The sequence below is a fragment of the Daphnia pulicaria genome, chromosome 3, assembly GCF_021234035.1.
Source record: "Daphnia pulicaria isolate SC F1-1A chromosome 3, SC_F0-13Bv2, whole genome shotgun sequence".
In the NCBI taxonomy this organism is placed as follows: domain Eukaryota; kingdom Metazoa; phylum Arthropoda; class Branchiopoda; order Diplostraca; family Daphniidae; genus Daphnia; species Daphnia pulicaria.
Genome location: NC_060915.1, coordinates 9683602 through 9711455, shown reverse-complemented (window position 1 = coordinate 9711455; position 27854 = coordinate 9683602). Strand labels below are relative to the sequence as shown.

The following is a 27854-nucleotide window of genomic DNA, read 5'->3' as shown; positions in this document are numbered from 1 at the left end:
TTTCAGCTCGTCAGTCCTTTTCTCCTGAAATATTAATAACGTGCGCAGCTAAAAATCCATCCGGGGTTCGAAATGTGTCAGCTCGATCTGGACCCAGGGTGTCCATTAGAGCTGTGGGTCTTTAATCTTGAGTCGTTGGAAACATATCAACCAAGAGACTTGTCAGAAACCTGCTGCCATCGGCCATCATTGTGCATCATTAACATTCTTGTTGCTGCTCTAAGAGCAGAGAGATATTCTATATATACCAAATGCGAGCTGCTGACTGCCAATTGTTTCGTTTTTCATTCACATTCTTCAAATAAGTTTACAATTTCTCACATCACATCGGTGATGAATGATTTGAGTAAATTGTCAGCGCACGTCCAAGGTTAGATTGTTGTCTTCAAAATCAGGAATCTATATTTCAAATGGGATTCAATAGAAATGATTTAAATTAAATAAAATAAAATAGGAGACTTGAGCGATTGGAGTAAATTACGATGCGCTTTTTCGGAGATCCTACTGGCGCGCGCGCCAACTAAGAGAGAGAGAGAGAGAGAGAAAGACTGACTGATTATTGTCCAGTATAGCAGTCAGATTGGCCCACCTATTCACATGGCCGTAAGATTATCTGAATTTAATTGAGCAGCACTGCTACTGGGTGCGCGTAGAGGTGTGTTATTATCGAAACATCGCGTGATCAGCTCACCACAGAGCGCCTATACTTTCCTCCCGTCTCTGTTTCAGACTTTACTGTCTATATAAGCCATTACTGCTGAATAAGAAAAATCAAAACATTCCAAGTCAAAGATTTTTCTTATTTTCGGTGCGATTATGTTCTTTTCTTCTGTTGCAATGGTTCACCGCTTCGCCAGGAGCGACTATTGAAAAATGTTTTGGGTAATACATGCGTGCAGACTGCAGTGGAATAAGAAATAATAATAATAGAAAAGATAATATTATGTATAATGTACGATCTGTGAGTCATTAAAGCTGCTGATAGTCGGATCTGAGTTTGGTACCTTACGGCAGAATGTCCTTCATCGCTTTTTGTGGAGGTGATTAAATATTCTTTATTTTTTTGCAGATCTTTAATTTGTGAAAACTTGACATGGAAGTGATCCAAGAGTTTCGAAGTAGTGCATTCTAATGAAGATGCAAAAAATTTGAATTTTGACAGGTGAATAATGAGCTGGCTGACAGGTAATGTATACTCATTCAAATTTGGCCGACACAATACCCGATTTAATGGTCGTCGTTGAATTCCGCGGTGGCGGAATTAGAAATTCTAAATTAAAAAAAAATAATGGAATTTTGTCACTTGATTGGAAGTTACCAGGTTTTTATTAAGCTTTAGTTTCTTTTTTTCCTGATAGAGATTTACTTGTTTACTTGTGTTTGTGTAGATGAATTGTGAGAGCTTTAAGATAACGCAGGATGAATCTGAATTTTAAGTCGCGTTGTTTATTTATTTTTAACGCTATTAATGTTAATATAAAATGTTTTGAAATGTAGTTTTTTTTTAACTTAATTTTTTCAATAGTCTGTGCGGTTTGTATTTCTTCTACTTATTTTTGAAATCAGTCATCAAGGACATCTAGCGTCGAACATAAAAACTTAAATGTTTCAATAACAGATGGCGTTCAACCCAAACAACAACACAAAAACAATTCAGGATTGAGAGAGGAGTGGGGATCGAGACGAGATCTGATGCCACAATATTACTTGTTATTGAGTTTTCTCGCCTATTTGAATTCGACGAATAAATCGAGAAAATGAGGCTTTCAAAGACCAAGAACTGAGGTAAGTAGAAATTGATTAAAACGAATTCTTTTGTTTGACTCATTCTTATCTACAAAATCTTATCTGACAGGAATCGAGATAGAAGACGTTGGCAAACTGTGCCGGCGGAATCTTCGACTCAGTATGCGTACCAATGATTTACCTGGTTGAAGTTTTGATTGTTATGTGGTAAGATTAACATAGTAAGTTGCACAAAGATGAAAGTAATAATTTGATTTTTTGTAACATGAAATAGGTATTCTTATCGTTGTTATGGCCCCTGTTATTAGTAAAAGAGTTGGATTGATGAGATATGGTGTCATGCTTTTTAGCTTAGCCTATCTATGTCTTTCAATTGCCACAGCCATCTATATATTGGTGTTGCAGAGGAGCTTCACAGTAACTACCATAGCCATCTACTGTTATGCCCAAGTTTGTGCTAACTGGCGAGCAATGTTTGTCAACTCTAATAAGGACTATGGAGTACAATTAGAAGAAGGTTTGGAGCAAGATCCCCAGAATTTTTGTCCAGAGTGCAATATCTTCAAGAACAAGAAATCCCATCATTGCCCTTTGTGTGAATGCTGTGTTTTGCGGCACGACCACCATTGTTTCTTTTTAGGTACCTGCATCGGTTTGAATAACCAGCGTTATTTTGTGATTTTGTGTCTATATACTGGTGTCGGTTCCCTCTACCTCTCCCTGCAAATCTTTCTCACTTCTGATTGGGTTTTTAATCGTTGGTTCAATTACTTGGAGCTGTTCATGCCGTTCGGTTACGCTTTTTCGCTAGCCAGAACCACAACTCTGACGAGCGCATACATGGTGATTGTGTACAATCTGTCGGCGACGATCGGAATGTTTTGCATCTACATGTTTGGACTTCAAGTTCATCTTTTGTCACAAAGCGTCACTTGGCACGAATTTAACTCGAAAACGCACGTTTCCAAAAGTCAACAAATCCTAACTGCATGGTCCAACTTTTCGACCAATTTCGGCCATGGTCTTTTTCACTTTGTAATTCCTGTAGTGTCTGGATTGCTGCCCTATAGCAAGAGCAAATGCTCTCGCGTCAAATCTGATTTAAGAATTTACTAAAACGCAGCAAATAAAACGAACAAGTTTAATAATCGAGTGATCTTGTATGTAAATGAAAATATTCCTCCCTATGCCTCCAACGTTCTGATGAATCCTTCCACGTTGATGCTGTTTGTCGGTGGCAACGGGCGGGAAGTCAGCATGGGTTGAAGTTCTTTGTTGTTTGCTGAAGCTACCATTCCGTTGTCTCCTGTCTCCACCGGATCTTCCGCGTAGAGATCGAGATCGCGGACGGCAAAGCAGGTGAAACAATCGAAAATCACACCTATAACAATCACACCTGTTGGAGAAGTGTTAAACTAGTTTTATCAGTCTGTTTCACATTAGTGACAATTTCTCGGAATAGTACCCGCTGTAAGAAGATGGAAGTAAAGTCGCATCTTTTCCTGGTCGTAGATCCAACAATTACCGCGCACACCGCAACTGTCAGTTCGCCATAGAATGCACGCCTGATCTAAAAATCCCCCGTTGTTCAAAAACAATAATGTTAATTGCTTGCACTCAAAATTTGAGATCGTTGTAATATTTGACGGATGACTGAATTCGTTAATTACCAATTACAGCTCCGTAGACGATGGGGGCTGGAATGAAAGCGAAAAGGCTAGTCAAGAGATAGCCAAGGCCTATGGCGAAAGACTTGTCCTCTTGCGCGACGCATCTGAGGAATTAAACCAGGATAAGGTATAAAGTAAACAACAGATGAAGCTATAACCCGGAAGTATGTTGACAGCTACCGGAAAGTGATAAGTATGTTGCTAACTCGACCAAATGAGCTTAGAAACTTGATGATGCCCATGACGAAAATGTAGATTAGGAACATTTGGAAGCAATTGGAAGGGCAATATCCACCGATGGCTTTGCCGTTATACCAAGCACCAGAATCCAACGTCGAGTTTGAAATCTGGGTGGTATTAATCCATTCTTTGATGCAACTGCAGTCGGAAAAAATCTGAAAATTATGTAACAGAGAAATCATTGTCGGTTGCTAAATGAAAATGGGACGTTTGATTAATGAAAATTACTGTTCGGTCACCAGTGGAGTTCATCGAGGTGCAACCAGCGTGGCAAGCGGAGAAAAAATTGACTTGTCCGTCCTCAGAACACGCCGGGGCGAAACGATTGCTCTGGCAATTGCATTCTTCGTTGCAAGATGTTGTTGGAATGCTTAGCCTATAGGACTCAGAATGAAATGTCAGTTGTTTCTTGACATTTTAGCACAAAGCCGGTCTATTGATGTTAATATACATGGCGTTGATTCCATTTTCTGCATTTTCGAAACCGTGGATAGGTTTTGAATCACAACCCAAGAACGCGAATACGACTAGGATTATAATCCAAATGATTCCGATAAGAACATCCCATACTTGAAGCTTCCAAGCGTGAAATTTAAAGCGCGAAATCAGATAGCCAGCCAGCAACAGTCCAGTGCACATGAACATAATGCCAGTGAGCCCTAGAATGAACCAATGGTTATTCCGCATTTCATTTGTGTGGTGTAGCAATGTACCGTTAACGAGCCCAGACATTGAGGACGACTGCTGAAATTGTGTCTCCATGTACTTGGGCAAGAAGGTAATGTACCCGCTTTAAAATGATAATGGTGATTATTTTAAATTTTTTCAACACCACAATGATATCTCTTAAACATAAGTTTTAGGTATTTTGTACACTATTACTACGGTAGTATATATAATGGCTATGGATAAATCACTAATACCTAAGGGCAAAGACGAAGAATACGCCAGCACAGTTATTGAGAATCAGAATCTTGTTGGTCAACAATCGACGCAATGCTGCCGGAAACTCTAAAGTTTGGATAATAATCAATCAGTACCGTACGAATATTAAAAAAAAAAAAAAAAAAAAAGCAAAAAATATACCTTTGAATGTTCGCTCCTTGGGTTTATTGCGCTGCTGAGTAGATTTTTGCGCTGCAATTGTCATGAAACCTTTGGCAGTAGTTGATTCCTTTGGTAGTCGTCGTGGATAACACGCCAGTAGCCAGGCAGTGGAAATTTGAATTATGCCAATAATCATGAAGCCTTTAGAAAAATACGAAAAAAAAATACGTAGATAAATTTCTAACAAATTTTAACAGGAAAATGTCGATTAGTTTACCAAGCCACCAAGCGCCAATCCAGCTTGGGTCTCTTGGCTTAAGTGTCGTCGTTTCGCTCAGATTGACGTACAACCGCATACAGATGGCGGCCAATCCGTATCCAAAGGCTGGCCCGATCAACCGAAGACTTGACATGATTCCTATATAGAGAAACGTGAAGATTCATTTTAAAAGAATCTGGGTACAAAGTACATATACAACTTACCGATGAGCATTGGAGTTTGCTTTCGCTTCACATTGTCGTCCAAGTAAGTGATCCCAAGGATAGAGAATAAGGTTGTACCGATACCAGAAACAAATTGTGACATGAAGATGTAGATCATTGGACCTGTTGAACGTTTACAAAAAGCGTCACAAAAAGCGTTGCTTGAACATAAAGCAATTCTATCTCGGTTTTACCGATGGGTGCGTCACAACTATCTTCCGGGTTCATGGTGGGCATGACTGAATCCGTTGATGTTGAGCAAACATCAAAACTTCTTGTCACTAATTGCATATTAACAGATATAAAACAAATCATAATCAATAGCTGGTCGAATTGTACGCCGGGTAAACATTAATTTTCCCACAGTTATGTAATCAATAATCAGTTATTGATTAGAAAATACTTTGACCCTTAAGTCTTGCTGCCTAGTGATACGCTACATTTTACTATGGTACTACCGTTAGTGGCTGTTGCGAATTGGCCGTAAACGAAATGAGGAACAATCACGATAATTGAAGCGACACCCGAGAAGACGACTCCCAATGCCGCCAATCGAGGCCTGTGTCCATGCCCTCCAAAGTACGTTATCACGAGCGAGAGCAAGATCTGGCTCACCTCATTCCCCGACAACAGAATTCCTGCAAGAATCAATTCAAAGAATCAGCGTTCGTTATATAATACACGAGAGTATGGTTTCCCATGAGCTGCGTCACTGTTGCAAATTACCTGTGGTTTGGCTTTTGAGTTTGAACTGTTTCTCGAGCGTGGTCAATGTAGCGATGGAATAGCTGAAAAACATGGCTTGAAAAAGTCCTAGGAAGCTGTATGTCAACAGGTAAGATTTCTTGTTGGCATATCCCTGAAGCCATTTCCCGTGGAAAGGACCAAGTCCACACTGAGTGTCTTCCTCATCTTCTTCCAACTTATTCTTATTCTTGACTTTGCCCATTCTGGAGGGATTGTGAGTTTTTTTTAAAGAACTAGACTAGAGTAGATGAAGCGAATAAATGCACAACTTGACTAGAGAAAATGAATCGGCCAACTGACATAAATCTGGGCAATGTTGGAAGCATTTTTTGTTGTATTATCTAAACAATCCAACCAGCGAAGGCCTAAGTATCGTATCTCAACACCATATCTAGATTGAGACGGGCCATACATCATAGGTCGGCCCCAAACTGATTAGACTCTGAAGCTTATCGCCGTCCATCGATGTGGGCAAATAGCCTATCAAGCACGGATGCGCACATATCGATAAATGTCGTCTCATGGGAGCTGGGATCAGGCGCCATTTCAGGCCCCCATCTCAAGAGCTTCTGTGGCCCAAATCCGAATGTCATTCTCTGATATGGTTGTTGGGTCGTCGCCCGGCGTAAAACCTTTTCAAACTCCAAATTATTACATTCCAAAGTGCGATAAGCTTGAAAAAGTAAGAGCACAAAGATAATAACGTGACGAAATAATGGATGGCAAGAAAACAATTCCAAACAATTGGACAAATTGTTTGCGCTTGACTTAGTCGCAAAGCTATTACATCATGACCGATACGGCACAGCTTTGATAAGAAATGCCCCATCGGCTGCAAAAGCGCCAAAAGAACACATGCTCATCATGACTTTGAAAAATGTCGAAGATCCTACTGCCCCCGTTATGCCTCGACTTGCCACCAGTAAATTTGTGGTCAAATTCGTTGAACAGAAGTGTAAAAAGAAGGCAATTTGTAAAATGAGTGGACACATTAGAACGCCATTCGTTAATTAAGAGACAACCGACGACAGATAAGGAAAGAATGAACCCCGTTGTGAAACGAATAGCATTTGGTAACGCGCTCCGTACATGCGCTGTCTAAGCTATTCAACCGGGAGAAACATCTGTCGCAAAGACCAAACACGAACAACAAAATATGGGCGTCTAGAAATAGACTTGGGCATTTCAGCCCTCGATCCGCTACACGCACATTAAAAAACACCTTCGAGATTTAGATATATTTGCCGCTAGTCTGTCATTTTATTCTTTATACATTTTTCCCCCCGTCACGAAGTCAAGTATTCTCCTTCGAAAAAAAAACATCTACCGTTCATTCTCATTAATTCAAATCGTTCGTACGCATACGCGGCAGACGGAACACGGAAGGGAAACCGTACAATATGCATCAGCGATAATTTCGTTGAGTTCACACTTCTTAAAGAAAAAGGGCAAAACATTGGTCGTCTTTTTCCTCTTGAAACACTAATCGAAAATCAAAATGAACATGTTTCACCATCAGGTAAAACGCTGGTCTACCGCGACATTGCGGTTTCATTAGAAAGGAGTGTAGAAAGAACACGAAAAAAAAAGACCAAAAAACAAAAACACAGAACTTCCATTTGCTGTCATTCCTCTTTCGATTTAAAGCGTAAATTTACACTCGTGAGAAAAGCCCACCAACGTCATGCGGTTTTTTTTTTACTAAAATAGTCTCGATTGTTTCACGCGGAAGCCAGAGATTTATTTGGTAACACTGCAGTGACACTTGGCCGACTTGAGCGTTTTGAACAAACAGACACTGAGCGAAGAAAAGCTGCCGCGCTGATAACACGTGTATAGTTGGCGGACGATAAACGAGGACGACAACATGCCTTGCTCCGTTATAATTGTAAAAACGAACAAGCGTCTACCGTAATAAGATGAAGTAACAGCGTGATCCGCTACTTGACCCAATGGCGTTGCACCTCGGGGTGTCCCTTCAACAGGAGTACGTGAAAAAAAATCAAACATAAGCATCTTTCATTCTTTCGAACAAAAGAGCTGAAGTTACGGTTAAGAGCCTTTACGCTGATAGACACGCGGAGCATCAGGTATTTTCCCAAGTCAGCAGTCACGTTGGTGGATGCAGAATTTTTATTTCCTTCCCTGAAGGCTAGAAAGAACGTCTCAGGAATGTATACCAGTTGAAATCTAAACTTATTGATTAAGCTTGAAATTCCACCGATGATTGCTCCTCTTCCGGCACTGGAATTTCCCGACCCTACAGTAATTCGCAGTAATTAATGGAACGAAAAAATTGACCGTCATTCAATGAAAAAGAAGACACTATAAGCCAGATGCAAGACGAATGAGACTCGGAAAATATGTCATTTGCAACAAGATGTCGTACACTGCTGTTAAACGGCATCACGGAACATTTAATTGTGTACCTAGTTGTGTGCCGACTGACTATAAATGTGCAAAAAGGAAAGAAAGAAATTTAAAAAAACACATATGGGGCTCGAGTGCTTGGCACTGTAGGTAATAGTACCGTTGCGCTCTGCTAGTCGCCCGTATGTGTATAGCGGAACACGAGCACATCATCCCCCCAAAAAAATAAGAAGCCAGCGTCCGCCGGAGTCCGGATCAGTTCTGTCGCTGAATCGGACCTGACCGCTCCACAACAAGATGGTGGGCCTAGGAAACGCTTAAAGTTCTACCAACGGGGGAAAAAGAGTGTTTGTGTCTGTGTTTGTGTCATCTAAATTTTTTATAGGAAAGAGAACTGTGTGAATGAAGAGCCCTAGACAGAACGCTTACGTTCCGGGCGTCCGGAATAATTATCACGGACGGCACACCTTGGAGCGCATATATCGCCGGATTGCTGCATCCAACGTCGTTGGGACTTTGACATCACGGGTGGCCAAGAAAAGCCATGGGAGTCGAAGGAGTAGCCAAGCAGGGAGTAGAGGTGCTCGGTCAGCAGCCAGTTCGATCCATCAGGACCATCCGCAAGGTGGAGTTTTACAGAAACGAAGCCATCATCTGTCACAACAGCGACTGGAAAGGGCGAGGTCTCGGAGAAAAGCCAGAGAACGACAGCTTCAAAAAGTAGTGGAAAATGTAGATATTATCTCACTTGATTTTCCAGTTATGCTGGGACATCGTATTATTTATTATAAGAGTCCAATTTTTTTATTCTTGGATAGGTTTGGGAGAACGACGAGTTATCCTCTGGATCGGAAGAAGTGTTGAGGAACTCAAACGACTCACTGAACACTCCATCAGTGAGCGAAGAGATAAGTACCGATGACTCTCTTGGGCATTTAAACATGAGCGGACACGGGAAATCCAGAAAATCCAGCCACAAGGAGGCACCTCAACATGGTTGTCTGCCAACTGGTTACATGCCACAAGTAAAAAAAAAAAAATTCTAAGTCATTCTTCAGCCAATGTAAATTAACTTGTATTTTAAAAAACCTTGTTTGTATGGACTCTATAGCTCATGTGTACGGCAATACTCTCATTGGGTAATTTGAATATCGGCTTCATTTTGGCATATCACAGCCTGGCGCCTGCCAACCATCTGCCGCCCAACAGTCCCAATTGGGCTGCACCTTGGATCTTGAATCTCTTCAATTTGGGGGGATTGTTAGGCGCCTTACTTTCTTCACTAGCCTTAAATAAAGGTAATTAACTGATTTTCACAAAATAACCGGTTTGCTAACATCACGTTGTCGTCGATTGGTTTTGCACTTAAAGGCAGGAAAAGGCCGTTGATGGTTACCGTCTTGATTCTGATAGTCTCGTGGCTGCTGGTTATTTTATCTCAGAACTCTTCAATGATCTTCGGCGCCCGTCTTATCGGTAAAAAAAACCCGCTATAAATGAAGAAAAAAAAAAGAACGAGTCGGCCCAATACGTGGCAGCAAACGAGTTTTGATGTGTTTTCTAATGACGTAAACTTCTTCTCACACAGGAGGGATCGCTGCGGGAATCATAACGGTGGTCAATCAAATTTATATCGCCGAACTGGCCTCTCCTCGACACCGTGGAAGTCTGGGCGTCTTGCCCACCTGTTTCGGACTTGTTGGTACACTCATCTGCTTCGGCTTGTCATACGCCGTTTCTTGGCGAGACATTTCCATCACCGGAGTCGCACTTACCGGCCCTTACCTCCTTCTGTTGCTCTTCTACCTGCCCGACTCGCCGCGCTACCTGCTGAGGCAAGGGAAAATCCCTTCAGCGGCTGCCGGCCTTAAACGTCTCGGTGTAAAGGACCAACTGTCCGACATGCGCGATGGTTACGATCTACTCAAACTGAGCGGCCATGACGGCGGTTTGTTGAAGAAACCCTTCATGTTACCCGTCACCATTGCCGGTGGTCTGATGTTCTTCAGCCAATTTTCGGGAGTCGATAGCGTCTTGACTTATGCGGCCGAACGGTTCCGCGACCAGTCCAACTTCCCCATGGTGGTCCTCTACGGCGTTCAATTGATCACGGGGCTCATCTGTTTCGGTACCGTGGACCGTAAAGGCCGCAAATGGTTGCTGCTGGTGTCGGCGGCCACTTCGGCCCTATCTATGCTTTCGCTCGGCTTGTACGTCCTGTGCGAGGATATCGGCGTACTGGGCCAAACCGACTTGCGCTGGATTCCCGTCAGTTGCGTGATTGTCTATTGCGGAGCATTCGCACTCGGACTCGGGCCGATTCCGTGGCTCATTCTTGGCGAATTGTTACCAATCAGAAGCCAAGGAACCGCAGCGGCCATTACGGCTGGCCTCTTTTGGGGCCCTTCGTTAGTGGTTACGATGAGTTTCGGCGACATGCAGAACGCCATGTACTTGTCGGGAACTTTCTGGTTTTACACGATTTTCTGTCTGTTTGGCTACCTGTTTGTTCTCCTGGTGGTGCCCGATATCCGGCCGGAGGCGACGCTGGAACAAATCCAAATCTTCTTCATGACAAGCGACAAAAGAGAACACGATCAGTGGAGTTTTGCCGTCGCCTGAAGCGTTCGCGACATGCACCGAAATTGCTTAATAACCCACCTTCAATCCTAGCTGTTATCTAGCAAGGACGGCGGTTAATATTAAAGAAAAGCAACTACGATCAACCCCGGAAGACACAGCCAGCAATTGATATGTAACCGGTATACCTAATACCGTATGCGCAAGCATAAAAGGAATTATCACCACAATACGTCTCCGTACCTCACATAATCCCTCCTACAATAATCACATCGTTGTAATATCGTAACGAATAAATATTATACTGTGCCAGATGGTGAGCTGTACATGACACAGACGCTGTAATATAATAAAAAAAAGATGCTTATTAAAAAATATATTGTTTAAAAATACCGCTGCTCCTTTAGTGCGTACACCATAAAAAGAGACAGTCTGTCGATTTGGGCTGGCGGAGACAAGAAGGTTAGAGCTACCATCGATTGTTAGATTGTACAACAGGTCTATTAAACATCGGCGCTTTTGTGGAGACATTCCGTTTTCTCCCGCTATTGAACAAAAAAAAATAAAATAAAATAACGATAGACAGAATGGAGGAGAGGAAGAAGAAGAAGAGATAAGACGGTATCAGCATGCGAGCACGGTCCATTATTTGGTTGTCGTGTCGGATTGTCTGCTGTCTCGACGGTGCCGGCGCATTTTACATCATCGATCCTGGACAACCGAAAATAAATTTTTAGGATCGGGCCATATTCGGCGCTCATTTTCACTCCCAATATATAAAAATTAAAAAAAAATAGAAGTTTCCATCTTTGTCGCGACTCGGTGACAATAGGTCGACACGAGTCGAACGACAGTCGTGAAGACTTGAACAAGAAAAAATGCAGAGCTCACGTCGGAAAAGAATTACAAATCAGAAAGAAAAATAAGTATAAGAAAGAGATGCTGGCCAGACGTTTTGGCTTTGGCTGTCTCTGGAGGTGGTCGCATAAATTGTCGCCGATCGTATAAGTCAGTCGCTGGGTTTCGAACGTTATCGTTCGATTTTATTTCCAACCCACTGTTTCCATGCCAGGGGTTGTGCTGGCAGTGCAATAGAGCCACGAAACCTGAAACTCGTCGTTCAGTCATGAACGATCGTGTCGCCAACATCGAAAGGTAATCGACGCCAATAGGAAGCTTATTTGTTGAGACGAGCGACGAGCGTCGTCAAAGTCATTAACCGGCCGGTTTAAGCGACACTTTGCTAGCCCGACAAACTGAATAACATCAAACGATACAAATCCAAAACTATGTTTCAGAAAATTTATTAGACGGACCTTAAATCTAAGCATTAATGATAAAGACGTTAGTCGCCATTATCAGTCCCAAAGACACCCGTGATGGAAACCCTCGTCCGGATGTCGAATATTTAGAATGTGTCATTTACAGAGTGAGCTGTTTCAGTTTGGACACTGATGGACGAGCCGGAATACATTCCCGAACGCATTCATGAACTTGGGGAAAAGCAAGAGCCCCCAACGAGCTCTTCGTGCCGCACTGAATTCAAAAGAAAAAGTTACACACTGAGTGGGCCGGGGACCTTGTTCGTGTACCCACGGACCTGCTGCTTCTGCTGCTGCTGCTGCTACACATGGGGGGGAAATAACATTATGTGTGAGATCCATTCTTATTATATTCTCTGGAGCGGAGACGTGTGGATGCGTGCGAGTGCCAGTCAAGTTTTCCTGGGCAGTTATTCTCTCCGACTGCAGGCCTACTTTAGCATTTCGGATCCAGCTGTTTCTCTTTTTAATACACTAAACTAAAAATAAAAAAGAACCGGCCGAGTTCCTTTTTTTCTCCTTCCCTTTCGAGCCACTACACACCACATAGAAAGGGAAATTAAGTGGCCGCTCTAGGCCACTTGATTTTCAGATATGATTCGACGAGAGCGGCCGAATATGGAGAGGGCCCCGTGAAAGAAACGAAAATAAATGTATCTATATGTATATATGGGAGGCTATCAATTTATAGGATCACGACTTAGCGATCGGAACGTGCTCGAGCATCAGGTGCGAAAATTGCTGAAGCCCAAATACATCCTTCAGTGGGCAGTGGGAAATAACAAGAAGCGACTAGTTCACTGGAATGTTATTTTTTTTTCCTTCTCAACTTCAAAGAAAGGGAAACTAGTATGGGAAATTTAAATAAAAAAATCACGTTGAGTGTGATGGATTTACATGGGAAAAGTGTCTTTTTCGATATTTGATCGCCATCGGACCAAAAAAGGGAAGACGCAGTGAGCGGGCAAGTCATACATCTTGCGTGCGATGTTGTCAGATGGAGACGCCGTGGAAATTTTATATATTCAGCAGAGATAGAACATAAGGGGAGAGAAATGAAATTCCCTACATGTAGGGGTTTGGGTGGAAAGGGAAGAACGAACGAACCAAAAAAACTAGGCGGTCTGGCACGCGCTTCTGTGGGGATCCAGTCGTGTGTCTCGCTTCATACGGTCGACTTGTAGGGCCGGTCGGAGAAGTTATGGCCGCATGAGGAAACCAGCGACATATTTTTGAAATACAAATTAAAGTTTACCACCAGACGATTTGACTCGGTAAAATCGGAAAAACAAAAATAAGGCGAACTGGTATCGATTGCAAATTCGATCAAAGATGGGTAAAATCGTGCTGGGTACTTTGCTGGCCGTGATGGGGACGGTGATGATGAGTGAGGCCAAGTGGATGACTGCGGCCACAACACTAGTGACGAAGAAGAGCGGAACCGTGACGGATTTAGCCAGCATTTACGACAGGGCGACTAAACATCATCCGGCGATTGGTAACAACAAACGTCGTCACCACACTGCCAGACTCCACGCCAACGGATGGAACATGGACTCGACGACAGATCAACATCCGGTAAACAGTTCATTTCTTTCATCTTCAACGGCTCCTTCAAGTGTTGCAGCTGAAGAGGAAGTTGACCATCTTTCTCAGCAACACACAAGCAACAAACAAGAAACTAACATCAGACCACCAAGCGCCCAACAAACAACAAACAACGCCGGGTAAATCGCCACCACACTCTCTCTTTTTTTCATTTGTTTTTGTAAACAGTTACCATAGTCTCCTTCTTTTTTTATTTTTTTATTTTCAATATCTGATCCGTTTCCAAGATATTTTTAACGCACAGCGATAAAAATCGCCGATAGTTTCTTGTTAAAGAATGCCCGAAGCGAATTGTGCGATATATAGCAGCTCTATTTGGTCACATGTTTTTTTTTTGAAAATTCTATTTTCGCGCAAAACATGAGACAAGACATTTCGGCTGTTTGAATCTTTCTCTTTCTCTCTCTCTCTCTTTACAAGGCAATACGTAAGTCGATCCGGTCCTGACGGACAAGTCCTCGGTCCCTCCCTCTCTTTGTCTCTCACTCTGCTCTTTTGAATTTTACCTTTTGCCTTTACGTTTCTAATTCCCGAGATAGAAATAATAATGAGACCACCTGTGCAGAAGAAGACCAGGTTCCCCCAGCAGCACCAGAAAACCCATCGTCTAGAAAGAAAATAAATAATCATAAATGGGTAAAAAATACAAACGAAAAGAAACTTCTTATTTCTCTTTTCAAACTGCTCGCAGGTTCGCTTTTTTTGTTGTTTGCTATATAAGCGAAAAGAACGGGAAAGAGAGAGAGATAGAGAGAAAAAATATGTTGCGCTGTGAGTGTGTGTGTTGTGTGAACGACTGACTTGACTGACTCTGGGTGGGATCAAGGAAAAAACCGGCTGGCCGATGACGGCATGGGCAGCTCTAAAAACATGGGGTCTCTCTCTCTCTCTCAAGAAAACTTTGGATGTTGCTGCTCGGCTACAAGTTGCTATAGCAGCTCATTAAGAGTCGAGCCCTTGATAAAGCTGCTACTTCTACAAGCAATACAACTTCAATCTTTCTCTTTTTTTGTTGTTCTCTTTTTTTTTTCCTCTGATGTTGTTCTTTGGGTTTGTTAACTCGATGTTGGAACTCTTTTTTTTTTTTTTGGACAGGAGGAGGAAAAATCTACGTGTAGGGAATCTCGTCTGCGGACTTACGCCATCTCTCTTGTTAAGAAAGTCGGCAGGGTAATTCATAAACGCTCGGCGAGGCGTGTTGCGTAACGTCACCATAGGAGAAACAAGGGCGTTTTTGTTTTTCTCTCAAGGAAGTCCTCTTGTCTTTTATAGATAACGATGAAGACAACTTGATCGAGTTGATCATTAGCACACTACGAAAAGTCGCGTTTCCCAATCTTGATTTTGCTCTGCTTGTTTTCCTTTTAGCTGGTTCGTATTTCTTGTTGGTTGTTTTGAAGAGAAACAACAAAACTGAGCGAAGCCTTTCCTGTTTATGGCTGGATCTTTCCTCGAGTCGAGGCACCACCCGCGGTGCTCTTCCAAGGAAGCTTCCAACTTGGATTCACTCAAAGATCCATCCGTCAAATCTATTTCCAGTAGTTGTTACAAAACGGCCTCCCCGACGATCACGTCCGCAAACAAGGAAGAAATTCCCTTCTCGTTTCCTTCTTTTTTTCTTTTCATTTGTCGGCGAAGAGAAAATCTCAAATTACCCGTCCACTCATCTTTTTACAAGTATCGAATGATACACACAAAATAAAAAATAAAATAAAGGGGAAAAAGGAATTAAGGAATCTTTTTCAGAAGATCGGGTATCAAGTCACAACTATGTAATTGAAGAAATCCGTTTAAGAAGGCGGCGCGGCGGCGGTATTTCTTTAACATCATTCCCCGGTCCGTTCGTTCGGTTGGCTAAACCCAAACTCTCTCATGCAACAACGTCGGTCAGTTCACATATTCGTACATAAAACTATATATCATTCAGAAAGAGAGAGAGAGAAAGACTTGTCCGCTATGCAACGGCCAACTTGTAAGATCCTGAATAAACATCCATTTTGGAATTTCCTTGTTATTTAAATTTGAAAAAAAAAAGCGAGTCGTCCAGTCGGCAACATAGTCTCAAGCCAAAGAAGAGCAGAAAGCAGAAAACAAAAGAGAAAAGGAAACAACACTCGACCATCACCGACCACCACAGTGATGATTTAAAGATCGTTGATGATGTCCTTATACATCGTTTCCCAGCCGAATTTATGACCCGGTCCTTCTGCCTCTTCCCGCGTAGACATATTTTTTTTTAATGCTTTGGACGATCTCGGCCGTAACTCACTTTAGAGTTTATTTCTTTGAGCTTTGTTGTGTTCAAGAAGAGTTCTTATGATGCCCCCTTTATGTTGGAACTTGTGTACGGTAACCGTGTAGACAAACTGATTTGAATAGGATGATGGGAATCGCCCCGTTTAAGGTGGTGGGAAACGATGAAAATTCCGGATTGAAATCGGCCACAATTTTCAAGATTTAGATCAGGGGAACAAACAGAAAGAAAAAAGCCCACCAGCAAAAGAAAAAGAAAATATACGCATACGTTAGAATTTCTCTGTTATTCCGTGGAAAAAGAATATCGTAAAATCAATAGAGACTGACGGAGTGTCGGAATGGGCACACAGAAAAACTGCATGTCCATAAACAAAAGAAGAACGAAAGGGATGGCCGTCGGCCAATTCCACGTTGTATTTGGTCAAATGGGCGCGACGCAGGTTACAGAGTAAAACCAGCAAAAAGATCACGCCGTTCGAACCGACAGAAAAGGGAGGGCAATATTTCATAATGACAACAATCCGGTCGTGCCAACGTCGGACGTCAATTGATTGTCCAACATTGGAACGGTGATGCCTTTTGATTGAAATCCGATGGCCGTATGCACACATACGTATGTGTCCAGTCCCCCTGGCCCCAGCAGTCCCACTCTCGACGTTATTACACGCTAGCGATTTATACGCTGGACATAAAGAGCCGGAGAATGTAAATCGATTGTGATTGATTGGGCGTCATAAAATGCAGGGCGCCGACGACCGCAATAGACAACAAGAAGGAAAAAAAAAATTTTCCCTCGAGACTATTTGCGTCTTTCGCCTTTATGGTGCGATGACACATTTTGTACGCGAGACGATGGCCGACCCAACTTTCCCAGCGAACTTTCACGTTGTTTTACAACACGCTGTTTGCAGTTGAATTCCGACCGGCAACAGTGGCCCAATATCCATTTGAGTTGGGGGGTAGTTGGTTTTTGATGGCCCAGACAATTGCAAAATCGCCGACATCCGTCGCAATCGAGCCGGCCCCCGTCTGGCCGGTTTTATACGACAGGTTGGTGTACCAACACGAGGCGACAGCCGCCCACGCGCAAACACGACGCGACAGACACTCTCATGTGTGTCTAAAACACATTTGGTTCTTTACGTACAAATCGATTTCGCCTCGATGACTGTTGTGACGAGGAATGTCACGCAATGGAAATTTACGCCGTGATTAATCCGCCTACGGAGAGAGTCGTGCACGCGTCTTTCGCTGTATAAATCAAATACGGACGCAAACCGAAACGCGACCCGGTGCTGAATGTGTGAGCGTATTTCGCCGGGCTTTTTTTTCTTCTTCTGGCGGAGTGGCGGTCCGTTTTTGTCGGGCCATACAGGTGGAATACCAGCGGCCGTCCAGGAATTCGAACATTTGAGACCCATCCATCACGTTGTCTTCATTTCTCTTTCTCGTATTCTTCTTCTTCCAGCACTCGATCGGAATGCGAAGAATAAGGATGTGGCAAAATAAAATTCCCCACTGTTTTTGCTGCTCCACGCAAACAGGTCAGTCCGAATTAGTCGAGTTAGAAGCCATTCGCGGAAATTCTAGCCTTCTTCTTCTTCTTCTTTTTGCATCTACTTATCATAATTGGTAATGACTTCATGACCATCTAACACAGCCTCCAGGCTAGCCCTGCCAGCCTGTAGTGTATCACTCCGGATTGCGACGCAACCACCACCAGCAATCGTCTAATTCCTAGAAGAAAGGCCAAGAAAAACAACGAGAGACGGAAATAAATCATCGAGATGTTATTAGGGAGTACACCAGAAGCCGCCGAAGACTACCATCAACCGGCGCACAGTCTATACACGGCAGGTGGTGGCGGGCGTAATGGTCGAGCGTGAATACATCACGCCATATACTTGTGCCGTGTGCCTTCCCGTGAAACCAACATGTGGCGAACGCGTGAATGGCATCTAATGAGAACGATAACAATAATAAGCCAGGGCTCGCGTTTGGCATGTTTGGTTCGGTTCTGTCTCGTATCGGAAAATCTCATCACACAAGCCAAGCCGAGCCAAGCCAAGCAGCAACACGACAAGATTACGATGAATGTCATTGAGAAAAAGAATCACGGACTGGTATCATGCGACGTTGCGTGTGATTTAGAACGCCAGTCAAAAGGGTTCTTTCCCATGTTTTCTGATATCCTGTCCGAGTCACTTTGTCCGGCTGTCTTGAATAACGAGGGGAAGACCACCGCAGTGGCTCATTCCAATGTTTTGTCTTTTTTTTTCCTTTTTATCTACAGAATAACTCTGCATTAACATAAATATAAACATATGTATCCCCCTCGTTTGTTGTGTTGGAACATCGGGTGGTCTCTGACTGGTTCGAGGCCACAATCAAACGAGAGAAATACAGTCCAGATGACATCTTATAAAAATTTGTTTTCTCTTTTTTTGTTTTTAATTTCTAATAGTTGTTAGGGGGAAATGACGAAGAAAAAAAAGTCGTAATAAAAAGTCGTCAGTGGTCATCACTAGACCGTGAGAGAAAGAAAGGCTTGGTCATTCAATGTTAAGTTTGTTTTGTTTTTTTGTTTTTCCCCTTCCGCCTTTCCAAGAAACCAACACCGCTACAAGGTAAATAGGTACAAAGTGATGGGTGCAGCAGCAAACGGCAGCAACTGGCCATTTGACAGGCAAAGAGGAAGAAAAAAAATTGATTTGACACTGAGATTTTGACTTTGGACTGGGAAAATATAAATATTTCTTTTGAGGGGAGGAGATGATAATCATTAGTATTATTATTTTTCCGGTAGAAATTCGAAAAATTCTTAACCGTGTCGTCGTCGATCGTAAAGCCAAATCAACTCTTCTCTTTCTTTTTTTGAAATTAAAAAGAAAAAAAAAACTTGTTTCTTCTTCTTCTTCTTTAGTACGTAACTTTTGTATTTTTTAACGATCGGGCGCCGTAGAGACGACATTTTATAGACGTTCAACGATGACCACAAAAAGTCATAGTCGTCAAATTGAGTTAGTGTTGAACGAGACAATGACTGGAGCCATTAAAAATTATGAAAAGGAAAGAAGAAGAGGAAGAAAAAGTTCTAGATCGTTAAAAAAAAACTACAACTGGAAGAAGAGAAAATAACGCAATATTACACCGTACGATCGCTGGATATAAAAGGAATCGGACTGCAGTAGGCTAATAAATCTACATATATACCTTTTCTCCATCGTGTACACTCGGCCACCATTATAATAGCCATATGTGGTTAATTAAATAGATACTCTCAAGGCCGGCGGGCTTTTGTACCATCGGAGAAAACACACACACGGGCACTTCATTACAATAAAAAAATGGGAGAAAAAAAGACCCCACTAGAACATAATTTTTTTTTCAAAGCCTATAAATACAATCGTTAAAAAAAACGGCCGAGAGTCTCCGGACGTTTAATTTCTATTTTTTTTTTAGGGGGGAAATGATCACTCGATTGATTAAGTAGTCGTGACAAGCGAAATGGATCCAGGTCATCGCACGCGCTTGATTGCACAACCCGTGAGCTGCAGCGCCGAGACAATCACTTCCCAATAAAATTTCGAATGCAAACAGTGACGTCAAAATAATCCATAACGAAACGTTAAAAAAAGTAGAAAAATCACAGCCGCCGTATTTATCTTTAATTAGCAGTTGGATGGCTGCTGAATGCAGCAGCAACAACAACACGCCTGGATAGTGAAAGAATCAAAAGTGAAAGAGATGCAATGTTGATTTTCTGAGGGGATACGGTACCCCAACAGCCTTGAACAAATCCATTAAAAAAGCCTTGATTCGATCTGATGCTCAATCATCCATCCATCCATCCATCCATCCATCCAGGGATTGCAGCACGCAACAGCTGACGGGCACCACTCATCGGCACTCTCCTACCTGGTTTTTTGGGTTGTTGTTGTCTTCCTCTTCTCCTTTCTCTTTTCTCTTTTTCTCCAAACTTTTTTCGTCAGTCGACAATCAGTAACACCAGAAATGTTCTTTCTTATCTCTCTCTTCTTCCCCTCTTTTCGACGACTAGTGCGCACGGATTGTATAACCAACACTTGCGCGCTCGTCTATCAATCCGAAATCAATCGTCGGCCAGGAATACAAATTCGTGTGAACCAACAACCACGGAGTCATGCGCCCAGCTGGTCTCTCGCAAACAAACACACAAGGCCGCTGCGGAAATTGCAAAACAAAAGAGATTTTATTCTTCTTTTTTTTTTTTTCTCCCAGCCCGCCGGACACGTATGCTTTTAATGGAAGCACTGAGGGAATACCAACAACATCTCCCGACAGCGTTTCAAGGTGGTCAACAACAGCCACTACTCCTGTCTGCTACAACAGCAACAACAACCGCAAAGCCCCCCCCCCCCCCCCCCTCTCCCTTTTTTTTTTCATTAAATCTTGGCAACGACGGACGTGTGGGAGTGAGGATGACGACCGAAGAAAAAGAATGAACGAACGGAAAAAAACACAAGAGATAGAGAACGGCGTGAGTGGAGAGGAAAAGCGAAAACGACGAGCGACTCGGCGAGATCATTCTCGTGCAATGCACGGAGCAAAACATTGAAGGCATGTCGTGAATCAAACCGTAGCTCCGGGAGTCTAAGAATCAAGGACAACCCATGCGCCCTCCCCAAATCCTTCCCTCTTTCTCGCCATTCCACATTTTCCACACACACATACACAAAAAAAAAAAAACATTGATCATTTCTTTTCTTTTCTTTTTTCGGGGGCTTGGCGGATTATTAGCGAATGAGAATCCCATCCAAGGAAGAAAAAAAGAAAAAAGGAGAGGGGGGGGGGAAATGATCGGAAGAGAGAATGCGAAATAAACACATAGCGTAGTAAAGTAGCCGTGGTATATAACAGCGTTAGTGTTGTTTGGTAGTAGACTCGGGAGAGAAAAAAAAGTGCAGCAGAAAGCAGGCCAAGACCCGAGCGCTTCATTCTGCTGGGGGAACGCGTTCACTCACGCACCGTCCCGTTCGTGAGCGAGAGCCAGGCGATATGGTGGGCATGTTGTCTGGCTGCTTGTTTCAGTGCTCGTCCGTCTTACACAAGACAAACAACCAAACGCCTTGGCGCTCCTGACTTTGACTTGTTGGTGGTTGTACACAGTCGATCGTTCCTGTTAGTTGGGTGCCATGTCTTTCAAAAAGCTTCCGAGCAACAGCCGGAACTGAAACGCTCGATCCGGTCGCTAACTGGCTGGACTTTCATTTCATCTGGGGATTTATAAAATCGATCGAAAAGATATATAATCAATATTCGAAAATGCGTCCGAGTGCGAGGAAACAATTATTGGTGATTCTGATCGTCCAGTGCTCCTGGTTTCTGGCTCGTATCGAGAGCGGCCGGGTGGGACATGCCATGACGGAAGACGAGAAGCAATCGGCCTTCGAGCAGTTGTTGGGCAAGGCTAGCCGATTACGGATGGCCGGATCATCTCAGACCTTATTCGAAGCGACGACGATCCAGCCGCCGACCATCGCTACAATGTCGACTGCCATGCCGATCATGTTGAGTGATGAAGAGGCCAAAAGGCACGATCGGCGGCACGCCGTCCACCAGCCAAAGAAACACAACAAAAAGGATCATTCCAAACGTCAGCATCACGCTGGGTACTATACTTTCAGTTCCATCTGGGGAGAACGAAATTTCCATTTTTATAGATTTTTCTGGGTACCCACTACCGTGAACGAGACGAGAAGAAAGAAAGGAAAAAAAAAAAAAATATCTCGTGAAAAATCGTTTACGCACATCACGTGATGACCCAGTTTGTTTTCGTTTCGTACGGGGGAAACGTCTTTTTAAAGGGACACTAAATACAGTGCTAAATCCACGTTGGTCAATGGCCCCGCAACTAGTCAAGCGGAATTGTTATATCACTCAACAAGGAGCCAACACCCATCATTAGTTGTAGTGATGAAAAATTGTTTTGATTAGACTTCTCTATTATGAACGAAGACCCCGCGAGGACTTTTGACTCTGAAAAAAGAAAAAAAAAATCACCTGTTTCTCTTCCCCCAACAAAATGGAGAGTTACGAAAACGAACAACAAACAAATGTGGTTGTGACAGGAAAAAGGCTCTTAATAAGAACGGAAATCGCTGGATCGTGTCGCCAGTAAAACAAGTCTGCTGGTCTAGCGTTCACAACTCTCTCAAATTTCGGCGGCTTATTAGACTCTTTTACATGCCCGTCTACGTGTCTGACTCTGTGTCCGTGAGAAAAATATGATATGCAGCTTGCTTAAAAACCATTCAATACGACTTTTCGGTGTGTATAGCTGCCGCATAGCAGTTGCACAGTATATAGTCGAGAAGAGACAGCTTTAATTTTATTATTCTTTAAGTATCTCTCCCGTATATCTCGAACGGATTGTCCCGGGCATTGACAAATGTGACACAAGGCTGCAGCCCAAACTCCCGCAGTCGTTAACTGTTTCCCGCGTTCGCTTTTGACGACAGTCTAATAACAAAAGCCCTCATCATGCGCGTATAGAGACAGAGCAAAACTTTCGGGCCATAAAAATGATACGAGGAAGAAAATAAGAAGGATAAAAAAAAAGTTAGACAGCCGTAACGATCAAGTCCGATTTCTTTTCCGCTCTCTGCATTACAATTTTCAAATCAAACGGTCCCCTATGCCATCATATTTGTTAGGCCGACTACACAACATGAGGGTGGAAGCGTAACTATCTGTAAATTACAATTTATCCTTTTGTTTTCCTGCTCTCCCGATGCATGTAACTCGTATTTCCTATTCTCTGACCTCCATTTTTTTTTCTCCTGTTCTTTCGTTCTTTTTGGAATCACGGCAGAAAGTATGGCAGCGTCATTCGCATGGATCGATGCCAAAATTGTTCTTAACGGCCTCAAGTTATAAGAAAAAGGAAAACGAAAAAGAGTCCTAGCCAAGTAGTTGTTTTTAACGATTTCTAACGATCGTTAAGGAATACAGTGCCGCTTTTATACGATACCGGATCAAAGAGAAACAAAACACCCCTCAAAAACGAAGAAAAGGGAATTGAGAAGTAACAAAAAAGAAACGGAAAAAGGTTTCTTTCTTGTTTCTTTTCGCTAATAAAAAAGTGCGTGAGCCATAGGAGGCCGTCGGCATCCCGGCCTTCATCGGCAATCACAAAGATCCTTCTCCAGAATTTTAGTTCCCTCCAGACAATTGTTGAGAGACATTAAAAGAAGAAGAAGAAAAAAGAGTCACCGTGAAAGATGTGGGAGGAGTAGCCGACGTTTAAAAGGCTCGGCACGAGCGGCGACAGTCGGATGACTTAAGATTCCGCCTCCTTTTTCCTTCCTTTCTTTTTTGTTTTGTTTTGTTTGCCCAGTATTGCGAGAGATCCTTCCAGGGGTTTGCGGATTATACCGAATCGACCAAAAATATCGGGATTTTCACTGTTAGTAGGAAATGTATACGATCAAGATGACGCCCCATTCTTTGTCCATATACATATTCAACAGGAAACAATGAGGTTGCAGCCAGGAGTTGCAGCAGTCATGGTTGGCCAGATAAAAGAAAGAAAAAGATTTGTTTGCAAAACAACAACAAAAGAACTTTACGACACCGGAATGCTCTTTAGCCTCTGAACTGGGCCGTCGAAAAGACATTTTCCCTATCTTGTTGTTTTATCCTCGCCACTTGCGCACAAGGGACTTTAGTTATTCGGGAGAAATCAGCAGTCGAAGAAAAGACCAAAAACAATAATGGAACAGGTTTTTTTCTTTCTTTTCATTTTTTTCAGTTCTTTTTTTTTTGTTTGTTTTTCGCAAAAGTCTCGGGAAGTCGTGAAGGGCTTTTAAAAGGCGACACGGCTGATTCGTCACACGTTACATTGACGCAATGTAATAGCCAATCGGCGCAAGAGAAGCGAATTGAATCAGTAAAGAATAGATGAAGAAAACAATCGCGGCGACCCAACCGTCCGTTTTCCTAGAGGATCGGCCCGTCATCACACACAAAAAAAAAGTTGTCTGGAATGCGTTGAAAATGTCCTCCGGTCGGATCGTATTTTTAGCCCGGATAATGCAAAACATAAATTACTCGAGATTATATGATTATCTAAATCTCTTTCTCTTTTTACATGACAGACGGCATGTTTGCACGCACGAGGAGACGATTACACGGCCAATCAGAGTGGTGGAATCTTACTGCAAACCGGCCTACAAATCCTTCACCCAGCGCTGCAGCAACGGAACCATGTGCACGGCCTTCAGGTATGTAACGTCGGGCTTGCTCGACCGCAAGTACCTTTTTATCTTGACGAGTCAGCTGGACTGGAGGGCGAGCCTCTTTTTTTCGTTTTTGAATTGCCTAGTGACCGTGAAAACATGTCTGACGTTTTGTGAAATCATACTGCTCACAACAGGGTGCAGTACGACACGATCTACCGAACGGTGGTCAAGTACCAGACCACCACGGAGAAGAAACACGCCTGCTGTCCCGGATGGACCCACACGGAGAAACACACCCACGGATGTTTGCAAGGTCTCAATCAGCTTTTTCTAAATTCTTCTTCCAATTCCATCCATCAGGACACTTTTTTCTTTTTTTTTCTGCGAAACGTATACATAGCTGTGTGCAGTAAAGGCTGCAAGAATGGTGGCACTTGCGTCAAACCCAACACTTGCAACTGCGCTCCGGGATACACTGGCCCGTCTTGCGAGTCAGGTATCGTAGACAATTTGTCAACTGTCAATGAACAAAAAAGTAGAAAACGAAGGAGATCGTGAATCATTTTCTCGTTTGTCCTTCGCCCTTTTTTCCTCCCTGCTTGAACTGTTGCCGTACGCAGACCTGGACGAATGCGCAGCGCCGAGCAGCAACCTTTGCCAGCAAACTTGTATCAACTCAGCCGGAAGTTATCAATGTGCCTGTCACGACGGCTTCCAACTCCAGGACGACGGGAGATCTTGCAAATGTATATATTATGTTTCCAAAAATTTACATTCGACTATCTATTGCCGGTTTGGGACGTGCTACATCTTCTAATGTTGATAATTATTTCCTAGTTCGACTGGAACTGGTTCCAGAGCTTAAGACACTTCTGATAAACTACGAGTCCATGTCTAAACGATTGGCCGCACTGGAACAGGTAAAACAAAAAGCTCCTCCATCAACGAACTGCACCCATTTTTCTATCCATTTCCATTCACGTTTTTCGCCGGTTTTTCGTTTGTTGCGATGGCAGGAGCCCCGAGTTAATAGTAGTCCAAGTCAACCACACCCTGCACCACAGGTGGACGTCATTGACTATCAGTCAACCATCGCCAACATGACGGATCACATCATCTTATTAGAAGAAAAGCTGAATAAACTGGTAACGTAGAATTCAGCATCAAAATTCAGAAAACAGAGAGAGAAATCTAATTAAATAAACATGACCGACTGACAGCAAAATGAAACGACCATCTTGATTGCAAATAGCAACAACACCGTTGAATCCTCAAACAATGAATCTCTGGAATCTTTGAGCGAACAAGTGGCCATCCTCGAGGAAAGACTGGCAGATTGTAAGTGAACCCTCTTTTTAAAAAAATCCGGAGATGCTTCCCGTTGTCCGTTAAGTGATTGCAATTTGTTACTTGTAATTTGTAACAGGTACGTGCACAATGGCACCTATCGATAACACAGTCAAGACGCGCCTTTAGCCGGAACATTGCGCCGTCCAACCCTTCCAGCTATCTTGCCACCGAGCGGATCGTCACTTCCTTAAAAGTCCAATACATCAAAAGAAAACGATTCGAATCAACCAAACTTCCATCTTATTATTTTCGCATCATCACATCAAGCCACTGACTGCCACGTGAAGTGACTGTTATTTTTTTTTTAATATCTGGAATTTAACTGGAAAATATATAGACGCTAATTCATCGGAGTTACCCTGCATTTATTATTTTCTAAATTTTCAACGAAAATTCGCTGGTTTCTTATTTAGCATAGAAATTGGCTAGCAATCATCTTTTGGAAAACACTGATAGCCTGACATTTTCTGTAAACCAATAAGACCAAAGCGGACCAAAGAATTTGGGCACAGCAGACGTCGACTTAGCTGGGCGCAAATAGATGCGATCAAAGCGACAACTAGATTTCTGAATTTGCCAGGAAAATCCTTATTAGTATATATTTCTCATAATATCCCACGTCCACTGACATTCCTTTCGCAAACCACACGCTTTTCCAACGGGTCGTATGTGAGATCAGTTCAAATCGTCTCTCATAATCACGTTCACAGACTTGTCGGTTCTACTCAGTTCGTGAAAACTTCAATTTTGACTATTCATTTGCCTATCAGCGTGCTCCCCCGTGCTCCATGTGAGTATTTGAAAGTTTCAGTTTTAGAGAACCCATATGCACCTCAAAAAAGATCAAGGAGAAAAGGACATAAGTTATTTCTGTTTTTCTTAAACTATGCATTAATTCAAAATCACCTCTTTAAGAAGATTACGACCTATAGTCGTCTCAGGGAAATCAATGATTTCGTGGGAATCATAGTTCATCGTGAACATATTCAACATCGTAACTGAAGTACCTGTATCTGTAACAAAATAAATAACAGAAAGCTTTTTTTTTTTAAATTTTCCATTCTATTATACTACCCATCTACATGAATAAACAGGAATAAATTTTTTACCATGGAAGATTATTTTTCAAATAATCCAATGTTTTAGGTATAACTTCATAATATAATTTAATTAAAAATCCGTCATCCATATATTTGCTTAAAACTTTCAAGCTAACAAGTCACTACGGCTATTCACCTGAAGAAACACAACATCAGGATTGTGAATCTTCAGAATTTTTTGTTCTCATTTTGAGATTGAAGTCAAGACTGTCGATGTTCCGTGAAATCATACGGCATTCGGAAGTTTGGCCACTCATCCCTGGTTAGGCTTTGTTGTGGCTGTATCTATATCTGGTGGCATCCCTTTTAACCGTAACTCAGGAAAGCGCGCCTGATTCGTGATCTGTGTTGTGACGATCACAATCGTTTGATCGGACTATCACGACTATCATGACCGCGGTAATTTTTCATGATCGCGACCACGATCGCGATGCATACTGAAAAACGCGATCGGGATCGCAGGCCAAAAATTGCGCGATTAGATTTGTGGTCCACGACATCTTTAGTTGAAAAAAAAGTTAGCAAAAAAACTTTGCACAGCCAATATTGCAATGCCGATCGCGACCGCGATCTTCAAATGAAATCGCGATCGCAACCACGATTGTTTTTTTTTACTGTCGACCAGGACTGGGATCACGGTAAAAAAATGAGATATCGGTTACAAGACTGTTCGTGGTATCGAAGTTTATACTTTTAGTATGGTGAAATTAGAGAATAAATCCCAAACAAATTAGTATTGGATAATTTTTTCATGAGCTTTGTTTTTATCCTTGTAATTAGCTTCTGTGCAAAACCCCCGTGTAAAAATGAGAGTGAGAAGATATAAAAATCTTAGTTTAAAATTTTAAACTATTTTTAAATCCTTCTACAGTGGGTATACTGGGTACCGAAAGTATCCGTACGGCTGAGAGGATCAGTAGAGAAAACGCGTTTTTCAAGATACTCCCATTAATAGGAGAAAGGTCAGCTAGATAGAAAAAAAAGTCAGCTTCTTCAAAGAAATCAATCACTCCTAAATATGTTATCAACTCCACGAAAAGTGAAAAAACGCAGAGAACCACTCATGGAGCAAACTACTTTCCACCCTTGGTGGAATTCAATGAAATTTTTTCC

The 27854-nt window shown here is 42.5% G+C and overlaps 3 protein-coding genes and 1 long non-coding RNA gene across 6 annotated transcripts; 3 read left to right on the top strand and 1 right to left on the bottom strand.

Annotated features, from left to right (window-relative positions):
• Nucleotides 1–1632: 1632 nt before the first annotated feature.
• Nucleotides 1633–2392, top strand: LOC124329317. The gene is made up of 3 exons (XR_006916746.1): nucleotides 1633–1785; nucleotides 1856–1953; nucleotides 2021–2392. It is a non-coding gene; the product is annotated as an uncharacterized LOC124329317 (long non-coding RNA).
• A 449-nt stretch (nucleotides 2393–2841) lies between these two features.
• Nucleotides 2842–6238, bottom strand: LOC124329313 (solute carrier organic anion transporter family member 74D-like). The gene is made up of 14 exons (XM_046788344.1): nucleotides 5913–6238; nucleotides 5645–5824; nucleotides 5381–5467; nucleotides 5187–5309; nucleotides 4981–5121; nucleotides 4743–4904; nucleotides 4580–4667; nucleotides 4370–4446; nucleotides 4108–4315; nucleotides 3885–4032; nucleotides 3597–3811; nucleotides 3417–3520; nucleotides 3212–3316; nucleotides 2842–3142 (listed from the first exon to the last, which is right to left on the bottom strand). The coding sequence occupies exons 1-14, from the start codon at nucleotides 6133–6135 to the stop codon at nucleotides 2931–2933; spliced, it is 2073 nt and encodes a 690-aa protein (XP_046644300.1). The 5' UTR covers nucleotides 6136–6238; the 3' UTR covers nucleotides 2842–2930.
• Nucleotides 6239–6497: 259 nt separating this feature from the next.
• LOC124329314 (facilitated trehalose transporter Tret1-like) lies at nucleotides 6498–11426 on the top strand. 2 transcript variants are annotated; one of them, XM_046788346.1, is made up of 5 exons: nucleotides 6498–9023; nucleotides 9122–9328; nucleotides 9415–9601; nucleotides 9675–9779; nucleotides 9892–11426. In XM_046788346.1, the coding sequence occupies exons 1-5, from the start codon at nucleotides 8706–8708 to the stop codon at nucleotides 10923–10925; spliced, it is 1851 nt and encodes a 616-aa protein (XP_046644302.1). In that variant the 5' UTR covers nucleotides 6498–8705; the 3' UTR covers nucleotides 10926–11426. The 2 variants fall into 2 exon arrangements, with proteins under 2 accessions (XP_046644302.1, XP_046644301.1); XM_046788345.1 differs by having other exon boundaries at nucleotides 6498–9035; nucleotides 9892–11275.
• A 1929-nt stretch (nucleotides 11427–13355) lies between these two features.
• On the top strand, nucleotides 13356–25994 carry LOC124329316 (epidermal growth factor-like protein 7). 2 transcript variants are annotated; one of them, XM_046788347.1, is made up of 9 exons: nucleotides 13356–13932; nucleotides 24208–24333; nucleotides 24486–24604; nucleotides 24692–24787; nucleotides 24912–25037; nucleotides 25129–25211; nucleotides 25308–25436; nucleotides 25512–25629; nucleotides 25718–25994. In XM_046788347.1, exons 1-9 carry the CDS (start codon nucleotides 13538–13540, stop codon nucleotides 25765–25767), a joined length of 1242 nt encoding a protein of 413 aa, XP_046644303.1. In that variant the 5' UTR covers nucleotides 13356–13537; the 3' UTR covers nucleotides 25768–25994. The 2 variants fall into 2 exon arrangements, with proteins under 2 accessions (XP_046644303.1, XP_046644304.1); XM_046788348.1 differs by lacking the exon at nucleotides 13356–13932 and adding an exon at nucleotides 21124–21720.
• The last annotated feature ends 1860 nt before the right edge of the window (nucleotides 25995–27854 follow it).